Genomic DNA, 14,160 nt, shown 5'->3' with positions numbered 1-14,160 from the left:
TGTTCTCCGCTGGATGTACACCAACTAGTAACAAAAATTTGGTGGATTGTTAGAGGTATGCGCACGCCACTCCAACAGCTTCACCCAATTCGCTGGACTCTCTGTGCAGGAACGGTAATCTCTATAAGAAGTCACAAGAATATTGCAAACTTCTGTCAGTGGGGTCAGGGCCTTCGACACTCTGCACATAGTCAGTGAGGCATCCGACAGGCATTATTGCCATCGTTGGTCCTGTCTTTCACAGTTGAAGAGCTATCCATAGCTACTGCGGAATCAACCAGACGCATGTTTCCCGGTCGCGATAAAGTGACCTATGACGCCATCGCAAAGCTACCACCCGACTCCCGTCTTCGACTCCTGGAATATTACATTTCTTGCTAGATCAATTCAATTCGTTTATTTTTCAGAGCGGTACACATACCAACTCTGAATGGTCCCCTGGACTAAACGTTGCACAGAGCAACTTGACGAAGGTCTAGGGGCCACCTTACAAGACAGCAGTCGCCATAAATAAACAAAAGAAACTGCGCTCATCAGAAATCACATTGTAAATGTGTGGGTAATGAAGCAGGTTTGAAAAGCATACATACACATGAAACAGTGAGACAATAGAAATATAAAGAAAAATGATTTGTTGACATGGAAGCACACGGTGTGAGGAAGTGGAAGATCGCAGGTTGAATGTATGCGTTCAGACGCATACACTAAAGGTATAAGAAATAAACGAGGCGGCTTTTGTAGGTAAGGAAACTCTAATTTCGGTATTGGTGTGAAAAGAGGAAGGACACAAGCGAGCAACGCAACAAGAAGAAAAAAACACACGGGAGTACAGAACAAAATCCTCGCGAAAAGTACAGGAAAAAAAAGTAAAAAAGGAAAGACACACTACTTCACTCTTACACGAGCATCAGCGGGAAGGACTGGCTGGGTGTCGGGTAGTCAGGCAGTCTTTTGGCGTCCCAGTGTCGACGCACAGTTACCGGCATTTCCCACGTTGGCCTTCTACGCTGCCACAGCGTCAGCGTCTGTGAACTCCCAGCACGGTTCCCAGGTGAGGTAGCCCGGGTACGCCACGTAGGCGCCAGAGGCGGCCTGTCTGGAGCAGGTGACGGATGCACGGAGAAGAGTGGCGCCTGGGCCTGCTGGCTGAGGCTCTCTACGACGGATGTCCAGGTCTGGTGGCACGGTCGTCTGCGGCTGAGGCCCAAGCCCGGAACTCGGGGAGCCAGCAGAACTCGTCCGCGTCCGTCGCCGACCGCGCTCTTCTTTTCTCTGCCACGTAATCCTCTTCCACCTGTTCCGCCGTTCCCCTCCGCACGCGCTCCTCGTGCTTTTTCGTCTTCTGCCCCACAACCGACGCTGGGTGGCGCTATCTCCTTACACACGGCCAAAGGACGATTAGTTTACAACTAAGGCAATACACAACAAATGAGGGTTAAACGTAGAAGTGCTGTTGAGGTTACAGAAATAATTTTTAAATTCTTTCTTAGATGGAAAAAAACCTTTTGGATATTTGTTTACAAGTGATTGAACATTATGCTTTAATGACTGAAACGTGTTTTGTGTCGTGTTCGTCGGCCAAGGGACGCAAGGCCGCTCAGCAGCCCTTGCCTCCTCCGCGCATACTCACCGCCCGCTTCCAAGAAACAAGCGCGGGCCGGCCGCTCCCACAAAAGCTATAGCAGGCGTCTTCCCCGACGACATCTGAACCCTACAGCCCCGACGACTAATGCATTCCCCCATTCCCCCTGACTGGCACCATGCCGTGACCATCCCGCTCCCACAGCAGCGGAAGTGCGTTCTTGTACACTCGCCTCTCTCTCTCTCTCCCTCTACTGCAATAAACCCTCCAGTCTCCACCCAGCAACTGTGTTGAGAGGTTCCTCGCATGCGGGGCTCCCATGCCCCGAACTAACACAACCATTAACACTAGCGACGAGAAGTAGGATTTAGAACGCACGCAGTTCGAAGTGTCACCGATGGCTACTGGAGGACTACACGGTGGCATCGAGCCTTTTAACGGCAAGAATTGGTCATCGTGGATACAGCGCCTCACCTTCTACTTCGTGGCAAATGACGTCTGCGACGGTGCAAAGAAGCGCGCGCTCCTCCTGACGCTATGCGGAGCAGACACCTTCGAGACTGCCTGCGCGCTGGTCGCACCGAAGACTCCTGGAGAAGTCAGCTATGAAGATCTGGTCACACTTCTCCAGAAGCACTTCGATCCCAGACCATCTGAGCTGTACAGCCGGTACGTTTTCCAGCGACGTGACCAACTTCCGCAGGAATCGATCAGCAGCTACGTCGCAGCTCTCAGAGGTTTGACAGCCGATTGCAACTTTGGGGTGCTAACGACAACGTCTGAAACATCGACGCCTCCGACAGAAAGCCATACAGCCGTCGTAACGAACCCCACCATGCTGCCCCAGGACGTCATGCTTCGCGACAGGTTCGTGTGCGGGATCCGCGACGAGCACCTGCAACAGAGACTGTTCGCGGAGAAAGAATTGACGTTTCATCGTGCTTTGGACCTGGCACTGTCATCAGAAAGTGCGTCAAGGCTGCAGCGAGGACTCAAGGGAGCGACGAGCTCCGCAGAAGTGCACAAGACTTCTCAACCCACAAAGGAATGCAAAAACGCACCGCAGCAACGGCGTTGCTATCGATGTGACGGCTGGCACGAGGCTGTTACCTGCAAGTTCAGGACGGCGCAATGCCGCTTTTGTTCCAAGAAGGGTCACATCGAGAACGCTTGCCTCACTCGGAAGAAGAAAAGCAAGGGAGGCAAGTCTGACACCGGGCAAGGAACGCACAGTGTGAACGCTCAGTCCACGGGCAACGACACTACGCACAGCGATCCATGCATCGAGCTTCACGTAGTAAGTGGGCGAAAACCCTGCCCCAAATACCTTGTTGACGCTGAAGTCGAGGGAAGGCACCTAACGTTCGAAGTCGACACGGTTGCATCATGTTCTCTGATCAGCGAGGCTGTTTACCACCAAACATGGCCAACTAACGCCCCGAAGCTTTCGAGAGAACCCCTTGACTTACGCACTTGGTAGGGAGAGGAACTTCGCACCCTCGGATCGGCAAAAGTTCGTGTGCGATTTAAATCAAAGGAATGTGTGCTACCACTGCTGTTGATGAAAGGAACTGGCTGCAACTTGCTTGGACGTGACTGGTTTTCGGCACTGAACATCTGCGTACAGGGAATTAACCAGGTAGCTGAGCAAAGTGAAAAGCTCCGGGAGGTTCTCGCACGCCATCCTAATGTATTCAGGCAAGACATCGACGGCTACGTGGGACCTTTGGTTCATTTGGACTTGGAAGAAGGCGCAAAGCCAAAGTTCTGTAAGGCACGTGCAGTACCTCTAGCCTACCAAGAGCCAATGAAGGAAGAGCTCGACCGTCTGCAAAAGCAAGGCATCCTGGAGCCGACGCAACATGCCGTGATGACCACACCTTTAGTGTGGGTGCGCAAAAGGGACGGCACATTTCGCGTTTGCGGCGACTACAGGAGCACGGTAAACGCAGTGGTCAAGAAGACGGCGTACCCGCTACCGACAACAGCCGAGGTATTCGCAAAGTTGCGTGGCGGCACCATCTTCTCAACGCTTGACCTCTACCAGGCCTATCAGCAGCTAACGGTCGACGACGAGACAGCCGCATTGCTCACCGTCAACACCACCAAGGGATTGTTCAGGGTGAACCGGCTGCCTTTCGGAATATCTGCTGCGCCAGCCATCCTCCAGCGTATGATGGAGACAACACTAGCAGGAATTCCAGGGGTGAGTGTTTACCTTGACGACATTATTGTCAGTGGCAAAGACACTACGAAGCATGCGCAAAGTCTGGACCAAGTCCTGTCGAGGCTAAGCGAGAAAGGCCTGACACCCACACACCCGCGTCATCACCGCGGTCGTCCAGCACCTCTTGCGAGGTGATGGACCAAACTCCCAGCCCGCCTGCTTTACAGCGGCGGAACAGCTCTCTTGAGCGGAAAAAAAGGCAGAGCCACCATAACGACCCCAGCACATAAGTAAACCCTCGTCGTTCCTACCCCAAACCATAAACATGGCTTTTCTAGTTCAGTGGAACTGTAGAGGAATATTGAGAAATTACGATGACAAAAAATATTTTAGGGTCAATGTCACCCGTAGCCTTGTGTCTCCAGGAAACCAATCTAGGTCCACAACATATGAACATCCTGAAGCATTATAAAACTTTCAGATGCGATCGTGAGCAGGCAAATAGACTCTCTGGAGGCGTCGCGATTATCGTACAAAGCGGCGTTCCTGCTCGAGAAATCAAACTCAACAAAACTTGAAGCCGTTGCGGTCAGTGTCGTCAGCTATAAAACAATTTCCATCCGTTCTGTATATATTCCTTCTCATTTTAGATTAACAGTCCACGATTTACAAGAACTTATCAATGAACTTCCAGAACCGTATCTAGTAGTTGGGGACTTCAACGCTCACTCCACTTTTTGGGGAAGCGAGCGCGGTGACTCTAGGGGTCAAATAATGGAAACTTTTATCCTCACAAACAATGCATGTCTTTTAAATACAAGAAAAGCCACCTACTGCTCCCCTGCCTCGGGGAAAATGACCTTTTTAGATTTGTCATTTAGCTCACCTTCTATTTTTAATGATTTTAAATGGGATGTCATTGACAACCCATATGGCAGTGACCACCTCCCAATACTAATCTCGTTAACTTCCTCACCAGAAATAATCCCAACAAAGCCGCGAAGCTGGAAGCTGCATTTAGCAGACTGGGAGCTTTTTAGAGCAAAAGCCACCTTTGAAAATATAGTTTTAGAAAATTTAAGCATAGACCACATAAACGAATTGTTCACAAATTGTATCGTAACTGCCGCAAAGTTAGCTATTCCGCAGTCTTCAGGAGTGGTGTCACAAAATCGCAAAGTGTGGTGGACAAAAGACTGCAAGGAAGAAAAACAGCAACAAAATAGAGCTTGGGGTAAGTTTTGAAGGTATCCGACTCATGAGAACCTCTTAAATTTTAAAAAGGCGAGAGCCAAAGCTCGGTGCGTACGTTGCAGTGCTGAGAAAGACTCATGGCAGAGATATGCTTCATCAATGAATAGTTCGATTAGATCAAAAAAGATGTAGGAACAGGTGCGTAGATTAGACGGCAAATTCACTCCCTTTACAGTACCATTTCTAACAACCCCTGGAACACAAACAAGTATAGATGAACAGGCTGACATACTAGGACAACATTTCTCTGACGTTTCAAGCTCTTCACACTACACACAGTCATTCTTAAAACACAAAAACAGAACTAAAAAGCAGGAACTTCCAACAACTGGCAGTACAAACGAAACATACAATATATTATTTACAATTAAGGAGATCCAAAACGTACTTTCTTCCGGTAAACAGACAGCACCTGGCCCGGATGGTGTACATTATAAAATGCTTGCCCACCTCTCTGAAGCTGCTCTAGGGGCACTTTCGCAATTATTCAACAAAATATGGGGGTCCGGAAGGATGCCGGAGGCTTGGAAAAAAGTAGTTATCGTGCCGTTCTTAAAACCTGGACAGCCGCCCACCTCCCTATGTTCATTCTTGAATTACGCGAACTCCTTGACATCCACCAGTGCGGATTTAAGAAAGGATGTTCGACAACTGACCATCTCGTCCGCTTAGAAAACACAGTTCGAGAGGCGTTCATACATCAACAACACTGTCTGGTAGTCTTCTTTGACATGGAGAAGGCATGCGATACCACATGGAGATATGGCATTCTACGCGACTTAGCAGATCTTGGCATCCGGGGCAGGATGTTGAACAGCCTGAAGGATTTCCTGTCAGACCGGTCTTTTCAGGTGCGCCTGGGTGCAACCCTTTCGAAGAGCTTTGTCCAGGAGAATGGGGTACCGCAGGGCTGTATCCTAAGTACCACTCTTTTTGTCGTGAAAATGAATTCCATAGCGAAAATAATTCCCAACTCCATTATGTATTCCGTGTATGCCGACGACCTTCAGATTGCTTGCACGTGCTCTAGCCTGCCAACGTGTGAGAGGCAGGTACAACTCACATTAAACAAGTTAGCAATCTGGGCAGACAAAAACGGGTTCAAGTTCTCTCCACAGAAAACAGTGGCTGCTGTTTTCTCGCTTAAAAGAGGCTTGCAGGTCGATCCGAACTTACACCTAAATGGAGCCACACTACCGGTAAAACAAGAACATAAATTTTTAGGAATAACATTTGATAAAAAACTTACATTTCTTCCGCACATAAACAACTTGAAAGTAAAGACCTCCCGTGCATTGAATATCCTTAAAGTACTCTCAAGGAAACGCTGGGGATCTGACAGAGCATGTCTCCATCATATCTACCGTTCTCTAGTGCGCTCATGTCTAGATTATGGGAGTATAGTGTACGGTTCAGTAAGACCTTCATACCTAAAAAGATTAGATCCAGTTCATAATCTAGGTATCCCGCTTTCTTGTGGAGCATACAGAACGTCTCCAGTAATGAGCCTTCATGTTGAAGCAAATGAGCCATCACAAGAAGATAGAAGAAAAGCACTTACATGCTCATACATTCTTAGAATTAGGCCGCGAACAAAACACGTGTGTTATTCAATCGTCACAACATGCCCTTCTCGAATAATATTTGCAAATAAGCCCCAAGCAACCAGGCCTTTGCTAATGCGGTTTTAGGAGATCTGCAGAGAACTCGACCCATCAGAAACATTACCAAATTTTGCAGAACGTAGCCACGCATTTGCCTCTTGTACAGTTTTCCATCGGTCGGTGATATGTCTTACGCAGTTCAACAAGAGACAAACTCCAGCAGAACACATCATACAAGAGTTCCTTACACTAAAGGAAAAATATGATAGCTACACCGAGTTCTACACAGACGGATCGAAAAGTACAGTTTATGTTGGAAGTGCAGTAGTGGAAGGGAACTGGGAAAAAATAGTAAGGCTTCCTCAGTGTGCATCAGTTTTTACAGCCGAGTGTTATGCTGTGTTTCTTGCTACGGAGAAAATAATAAGCAAGAACATCGAAAACAGTATTATCTACACAGATTCCCTCAGTGTACTGAAAGCACTACAGTCCAGAAATGCAGTCATGCCATCAATAGGTAAGGTGTTACAGAACATAACAAGGATCGTAACACAAGGGAATAACATAAAATTATGTTGGGTTCCAAGCCATGTTGGAATTGATGGTAACGAGAGAGCGGACGCATGCGCTGCTCAAGCCCACAACAAGGAAATACAGAAAAGAAGCATGCCACACAAGGATTGCATGAAACTCGTTCAGAGCAGACAGAGGAACAAATGGTAGAGCACATAGAATAGTCAGATAAATAACAAGCTACACTTAATAAAACCAATATTAGGAGAATGGAAATCATGCACACATCAGGAACGCTTTTTTGAAGTTATTTTATGTCGTTTACGTATTGGACACACACACCTTACCCATAACTTTCTACTAACAAAACAAGACAAACCTACTTGCGAAAAATGTGGAGATGAACTGACAGTAACTCATATCTTAATCTCATGCACAGAACTTGAAACACTGAGAAACAAGTTTTTTACCCCCTTTCACAACCAGCACATCCCTTTTCATCCGTCATTGATTATAGGTGAAGAAGCTCTTATTGATAAGTCAAGCGTTTTTAACTTTTTAAGAGAATCCAATGTACTCTCGAAACTCTGAATAATGGTCAGTTTTTTACAACTTGCGAATTTTTTCGAACCACACCTCAGCCACCCTTTCGTCGTGAGAAGACGGCTGAGGTCACTATTCTATCGGTTGGGGACCTCGAGATCCTTGCACAGCCAAGGATGGCTGCTGAGGTTGCCTACCCTTTTTAAAGCATTCACCATAAGTCTCTTTTAAAATTTTGTCTTATATTTTTACTAGGTTTCACGAATTAACTTTTTAGGCCCTTTACACCTCCGTTCATTTAGACTTTTGTATAACATTTTATATAAAACAATTTTTATACCCTGAGCTTGGCGCATGATAGCCTTAGTCGCTTATGCGCCATTAAACCCAACACAACACACACACAAGGTGTGCGGAAACACATTTATTCCGGCGCATTCACGCAAGCTAGTTGACTGAAATGTGCATAGGTTTGGCTTCGAATAAGGGGGTTAAACGTCCCGAAGCTACTCAGGCTATTAGAGACGCCGTAGTGAAGGGCTTCGGAGGTTTTATACCACCTGGGGACCTTTAATGTGCACTGAGATCGCACAGTACACGGGCCTCTAGAATTTCACCTCCATCGAAATTCGACCTTCACAGCTGGGTTCGGACCCGCTTCTCTCGGGTCAGCAGCCAAGCGCTTTAACCACATAGCCTTCGACTGAAATGTGTTAATGTGCTTCGGGGCTAGGTTCTCCTTCCTCTGGTAACAATATCAGGTGACTGGGTAGTCAGGTAAAACTTCAATAAGGGTTTTTCAAGAAATCCCGTTGGGCAGACTTTTGCTGTTTAATGCGCTATGCTAAAACGCCTGATGTGATAATTCCTATTCTTGTATAAACTCAAAGTATGCTTTAAATAATGCATCTATCTGCTTTTTTTAGTATATTTTGATGCCACAATGCATTGCTCTTCCGTGAGGAGTTGTTTCGGGTGTAACTGTAGGCGTTCAGTTTGTTTCTCATTTTCCCCCTTTCACGGGCGCATATCATGGTGCTCATTTTTGCGAAGCATGACATGTCCCATTATCACAAAAGCCGCTCTTGGCCGTCTGTCGCCGTCCATGGCACGTAAATACAAGCAAGGCCTTTAAAACATGGCAGGCTGCGCCACTGCTGAGAGATCCACCGTGACGCAGCCAGCCATGTTGCAGAGGCCTTGCTAGTGTATAGGTGATGTTGCCAGGGCACGAAATTCCTCAGTGATGTCACCATGCTCTCACATGACTTAAGCAATAGATCCTAAGAAAGTGACGTCTGCAGTAAAGAAGAGAAAACATAACAGGGGTTCAGCTCTGCTGAATCGAATGTCGAGCGACAGTTCCTGTGACATAGGACGAGGAGTTCCCTCCCAGCGTGCTGGGCTACTGCACACTCTTGTGAATGCCAGGGTAGCGTTTTGAAAAGTTATGCTGACCGAAATTTGGACCTTACATGCTGATTAAATTTACGATTGTATTTAAATAATGCATGTCAAATGGTATAATGGGGTCATCTCCTAATAAAAGAGAAAGATGAAATGGTATGTGACACTCATAAAATTATTGAAAATGCGCGCGATGGCGAGTTTTATAAAATCTACAAGTTAAAAGAATATGAATAACTGAAAGCGAGCCATTACAATGCTCGAATTCAGGCGGCTGTGTGTGTGTCCCCTTCCCCAGGTGTGTGTGCGTCCCATTCGCAGTCTTGAATGTATGACTTCGTAAAATCTTTGGTTTCACCAGATGCAATTGCATTTCGTTTCACCAGATGCAATTTATTATTTTTTTCTCTGTTTCAATCGAACTGCCATTTCGACATTAACGCTCGTTTAATTATTCCTTTACAGCCCTGCCAAGGAATTCTAATCTCGCAGGTACGGCTCACGGTTGCATTTTCTATTGTAGAGTCAGCAAGGTCGTTGCTAGCAATAACAAAATGGCTTCGAACCCACAAAAAGTCCACGCTGCAACCCCGTATTAGAGGTTGATGTGGTTTTCGAAGGATTTATAGTAAAAGAGTTTTTTATATCTTTGTTTGGAAATAATTGCGGTCATAGCGCTTCTCGAGTCGCTTGACACTAGTGCCTGTTTATTGTTTTCATTATTATTTTCATCGCCGTTAATATGCCATACAATTCTGCAGAGTACACACTTCCATTTGTATTAATGGTGATAGAATGACCACCTGAAGCTTTCTGCAGAGCAGCTGCGCTACCACGGTCATGTGTTTTGGAGCCATCCGTGTGAAATTCTAAAAGATAGTGGTATTTTTCTTCAATTTCTTGGAACTAGTTTTTTATAGCTCCCGGAGGTGCTACTTAATTATTGTGCTTGACCAATGTATATTTACATTGCACGTATTTTTCAATCAAGGTGGAACGCCATTTTCATATTGAAGCATATGTCCTACGGAAAGGACAAATTCGCGCGATTCTGAAGTCTGATTTACCCTGATTCATATCGTAGGTTTGTAGTTTGGTTTCTTTTGGAAAAGAATCGCCATATCTTTATATTGGACACTAGGTTTACAGGGGTGATCCGACAATGGAAATAACTTCTGTGCGTATGTGAGAGTTAAGAACATTCTTCGTGATTGCAAGAATGGTTCATTGCATTACACACACAGGCACTGAATAGGTGACGCTCGGTATGCACCCAAGGAAATCCTTAATCCAGAATGATGAACCGGGTCTAGGGCTTTCAAAGTGGACGGTCGGGCCAAAATATTGACAGTACAACAATAGTCCATCTTCCAGTGAATTAATGACTGCTACAGCCGGAGTAAGCAAACTTTGTCGGCACCCAGTGTCTTCTGGGGCGGAATTTTCAGTACGTTTGTTGCTTTCTTTGCGCAGAGCTTCAGCTGTTTAATGTGCGGCCCACATATCAGTTTTGTATAAAATAGCAAACCAAGAAGCTTGTGTTCGATTTTCACAGGTATGGGTTTACCATTGATGTTGAGGAATAGTTGCGGCAGCAGGCCTCGCTTGCGTATGAAACGAACTCAAACGGTTGTTTTCAGGAGAGAATCGAAACCCGTTTTGATTAGCCCAATTTGCAAGACTATGAATAGCTGTTTCTACCTGCCGTTTGCTGCTACCAAAGTTACATGATCAGAAGGTTATTTGTAAGTCATCTACGTACAATGAGTACTGCGCAGTGGGCGGGCGATATTAGTTATTGAAATTATTGTGAGGGAACAGATCGTCACGCTTAGCACAGTGCCTTGTGGTACACCATTTTCTTGAAAGAAAAAGTCAGAAAGAGTGCTTCCCAGTCTGCGGCACGAAAAAAAGACTCCAACAGAGTGAAGCATGTTCGCACCAATTCCACTTTTGACAAGATCTTGGATAATTCCTTAACTCCAGGTTGTGTCATTCTTTCTTTAGCTCAAAAAATACCGAAATGAAATATGGCAATTTGCGTGCGCCTCCCGAATGTGCTTTTTAAGACGCAAAAACAGGTCCTCTGTAGATCGATTCCTTAGATTCCCTAAGACTTCCTGAGAAGAAGACAGTCAGGAAAAATTGCACAACCTGTATGAACTGGAAAGCGAAGGACCTGGCTTCTATAAGGATGAATTTGCTAACCTCAAATATGAGTTACAAACATTTGATACAGCACGCTATAGGGGTGGCAGTGTTCGGTGTCGTACCTAGCGTGATTTGCAACGTGAGGAACCGACTCGACAGGATTCGCTTGATGCGTGCCGTCGTGCGACTGCAAAGTTAATTTCGAGGATGATGTCCAATGGCAAATTAGTGACCAGTACAAATCAGGAGATGCACGTATTAGTGAATCATTAAACAGATTTACTTTCTGCTTTTCCTGATGCGCATAATTTCGAAATTTTGGTGCATTTCAGCACCTTAGTGAGCCTTTTATCAGAAGACGATTCTTCTGTTATTAGCGGCTGCTTTCCGCAGGAAGAGGTAGACCATACAACTGATCAATTACCTGTCTCAAAAATGCCTGGTCCTGGCGTAATTTCGGGCGAATTTTACAAGGCTTTTAAATCTGTTCTCGCTCCTGTCCAGAGGGGGTGTTCACGGTGGGGTTCGATATAGGAGCCCTTCCTCAGTCTTTTACAAAAATCCACACATTGCTAATGCCGAAAACCACTGATGAAGGAAAACTGCGCTTCGTAGATAGTTATAGACCCATTACATTGGCAAATGTGAATTACAAAATGGTTGCTAAAGTCATATGAAATCGACTGCAATTCGCAATGTCGGTACTCACTGGATCTCACCGGACGTGCTGTTTGAAAAGCCGCTCCATTAAAAGTAAGTACTAGTAGTAAAAGACTTTTAATCGACCATAATTTATAGGCCGAGCATGTCGACCGCCTGGGCGACCAGCAGCCGCTGTTCTTCTTCCCCTTCAGCGCCAAGCCAGTCGAGCCAGGTGGTGATAGATAGAGAGGGTGGGGGGAAGGAACCCGACTGCTGAGCAGCCGGGCAATAGAAGAGGCAATGGGCCAGGTCCGCATAGATACAGGGGCAGTTGGGACAGGAAGGGTCCGATCGATAGCGATAGAGGAAGAGGCGGGACGGGGTGATAACTGCATTCATCTGAATGTGCCGAAGAAGGCGAGACTCCGGCACCATGAGTGATGGATGAGGGGGAGGGTAAAGGCGTTTGTCGAGGCGGAGCTCAAGGTAGACCTCTTTTATGGTGCGGCGAAGGGTGAGTCTCCCACCGTCCTCCGAGGGCTTGGGCCAGGGGATCAACGGTGCCCCGAAAAGTGTGTCGCGGGCGAGCTGATGGGCCAGCTCATTGCCGTCAATCCCTGAATGCCCAGGGACCCAGCGGAGGAAAACGATGGTAGGCTGCAGTGCGGAGACCGCTCGTTTGACCTCCTGTTGGAGAGAAGGGGTCAGGGAGCGTTTCTGTATGTGGTGTATAGCGGCTTGTGAGTCTGAATAGACTGTGTACTCTTGGAGAGAGGGAAGGAGGGCAAATGACTGGAGGGCATGCGCAATGGCGAGGACCTCGAGGGACAATGCGTCTGGAGGGTGTAGATACGGCCCGCTGGTGTGGGTTTCAGGAGCAGGGAGGTGTGGATGGTACAGGGCGTAGCCGCAGGAACCTCGAGGAGCCACGAAGGGGGCATCCGTGTAAGCTACACCCTGGGTATCAAAGAGAGGGGAATGGTGCTGTGCGGCCGCATGACGACATCCGGCGTGCAGGACGGGGGACATGTTGGTTGGGAGGGGAAGGATACGAAGATTGGGAGCGAGGGTGGGAATAGGAGAGGTAAACGGGGAGATTGGAATGGGCGAGATACCCGCTTGAGTCAATAACCACTGACCCTGACAGGTAAGGGAAAGCCGGGCAAGCTGCGAGTCACGATGGAGACTGAGAAGAGAACGAAGAGGATGGAAGAGGCCTGTGGCAAAGAGCTTAGTGGTAGAGGTAGTGATATGGAGGTTGAGAGCTGCCTTGTAGAGGCCCACAAAGGCAGTCTCGAGAGCGTTAAGTTGAGTCTGAGTGAAGGAAGCGTAGGGTGCAAAGTACAAGACCTTGTTGAGGGCCAGCACGTGGGCAACTCGGCACGCGTGAGCCTCGTGGAGACCTGAGCGTCGAGTGACCATGCGCCGCAGGAGGTGAGTTACAGAGTGGCAGGTGATAACAGCGCGGTGGAGGGCTTGCACATTCTTAGCCGCATGCAAAGGGAAGCCAAGAACTTTGCACTGTGTGACGATAGGAATGGGAGAGCCAGAAAGGTGGAGAGAGACGAAGTGGTTGTGTGAGCGCTGGTAGGAGGAATGGTTGAGAAGGAGAAGCTCGGATTTCTCAGGAGCAGGAGAGAGGCCAGCGGTGGTGAGAAAGGAGTCGATGAGATCTAGGCCACGTTGCAGGGTGTCCTGTACGTGACCGAGAGAGCCAGATGAACACCAGAGAGTGATGTCATCGGCGTAAAATATATGATGCAGGTCGGGAATTTCAGCCAGCTGGGAGTCGAGAGGGGCCATAGCGAGATTGAAAAGGGTAGGAGAGAGAACAGCACCCTGAGGAGTGCCACGGGTGAGGTGGTGTGGGTTAGACCAGTGGGTTTCTATTCCGAAGCGAGCCACACGTTTAGAGAGGAATGAGCGGATATATGAGTGCATGCGGGAGCCACAATCCAAAGAGGCGAGTTGAGAAAGGATGTGATCGTGGCAAACATCGTCAAAGGCCTTGCGAACATCGACGATCACAGGTGCGTAAATTTGAGTGGGTGTAGGGGACAGGAACCTTTGCTGGAGAATCAGAAACATGTCCTGTGCACACACGCGGCGTCGGAAGCCAATGAGAGAATGGGGGAAGAACTCCCGTGCCTCAAGAAAATCAGAGAGGCGAGTCAGAGCCAACGCACGACGTCAGGGAGAATGGGCGGAGGTTAGAGAGAGAGGGAGGTTTGCCCGGCTTCGGAATCATAGAAATAAGGGAGGATGTCCGGGAGCTCGGCAAGCAGCCGCTCTCCCAG

General features: G+C 47.5%; 1 protein-coding gene across 1 annotated transcript in view; it reads left to right on the top strand.

The window, feature by feature from the left end:
- Positions 1–1,979: 1,979 nt before the first annotated feature.
- Positions 1,980–14,160, top strand: part of LOC149344228 (uncharacterized) — a 38,247-nt gene continuing 26,066 nt past the window's right edge. The window contains exons 1-2 of the mRNA XM_089547182.1: positions 1,980–2,879; positions 3,210–3,788. Of these exons, the coding sequence (XP_089403308.1) occupies positions 1,980–2,879; positions 3,210–3,788 (1,479 nt within the window). The remainder of the gene's footprint in view (positions 2,880–3,209; positions 3,789–14,160) is intronic.

This window comes from Amblyomma mixtum, chromosome 5 (assembly GCF_055824585.1).
Source record: "Amblyomma mixtum isolate Tamu chromosome 5, ASM5582458v1, whole genome shotgun sequence".
Classification (NCBI taxonomy): domain Eukaryota; kingdom Metazoa; phylum Arthropoda; class Arachnida; order Ixodida; family Ixodidae; genus Amblyomma; species Amblyomma mixtum.
This window is presented reverse-complemented; position numbering and strand designations above follow the sequence as displayed.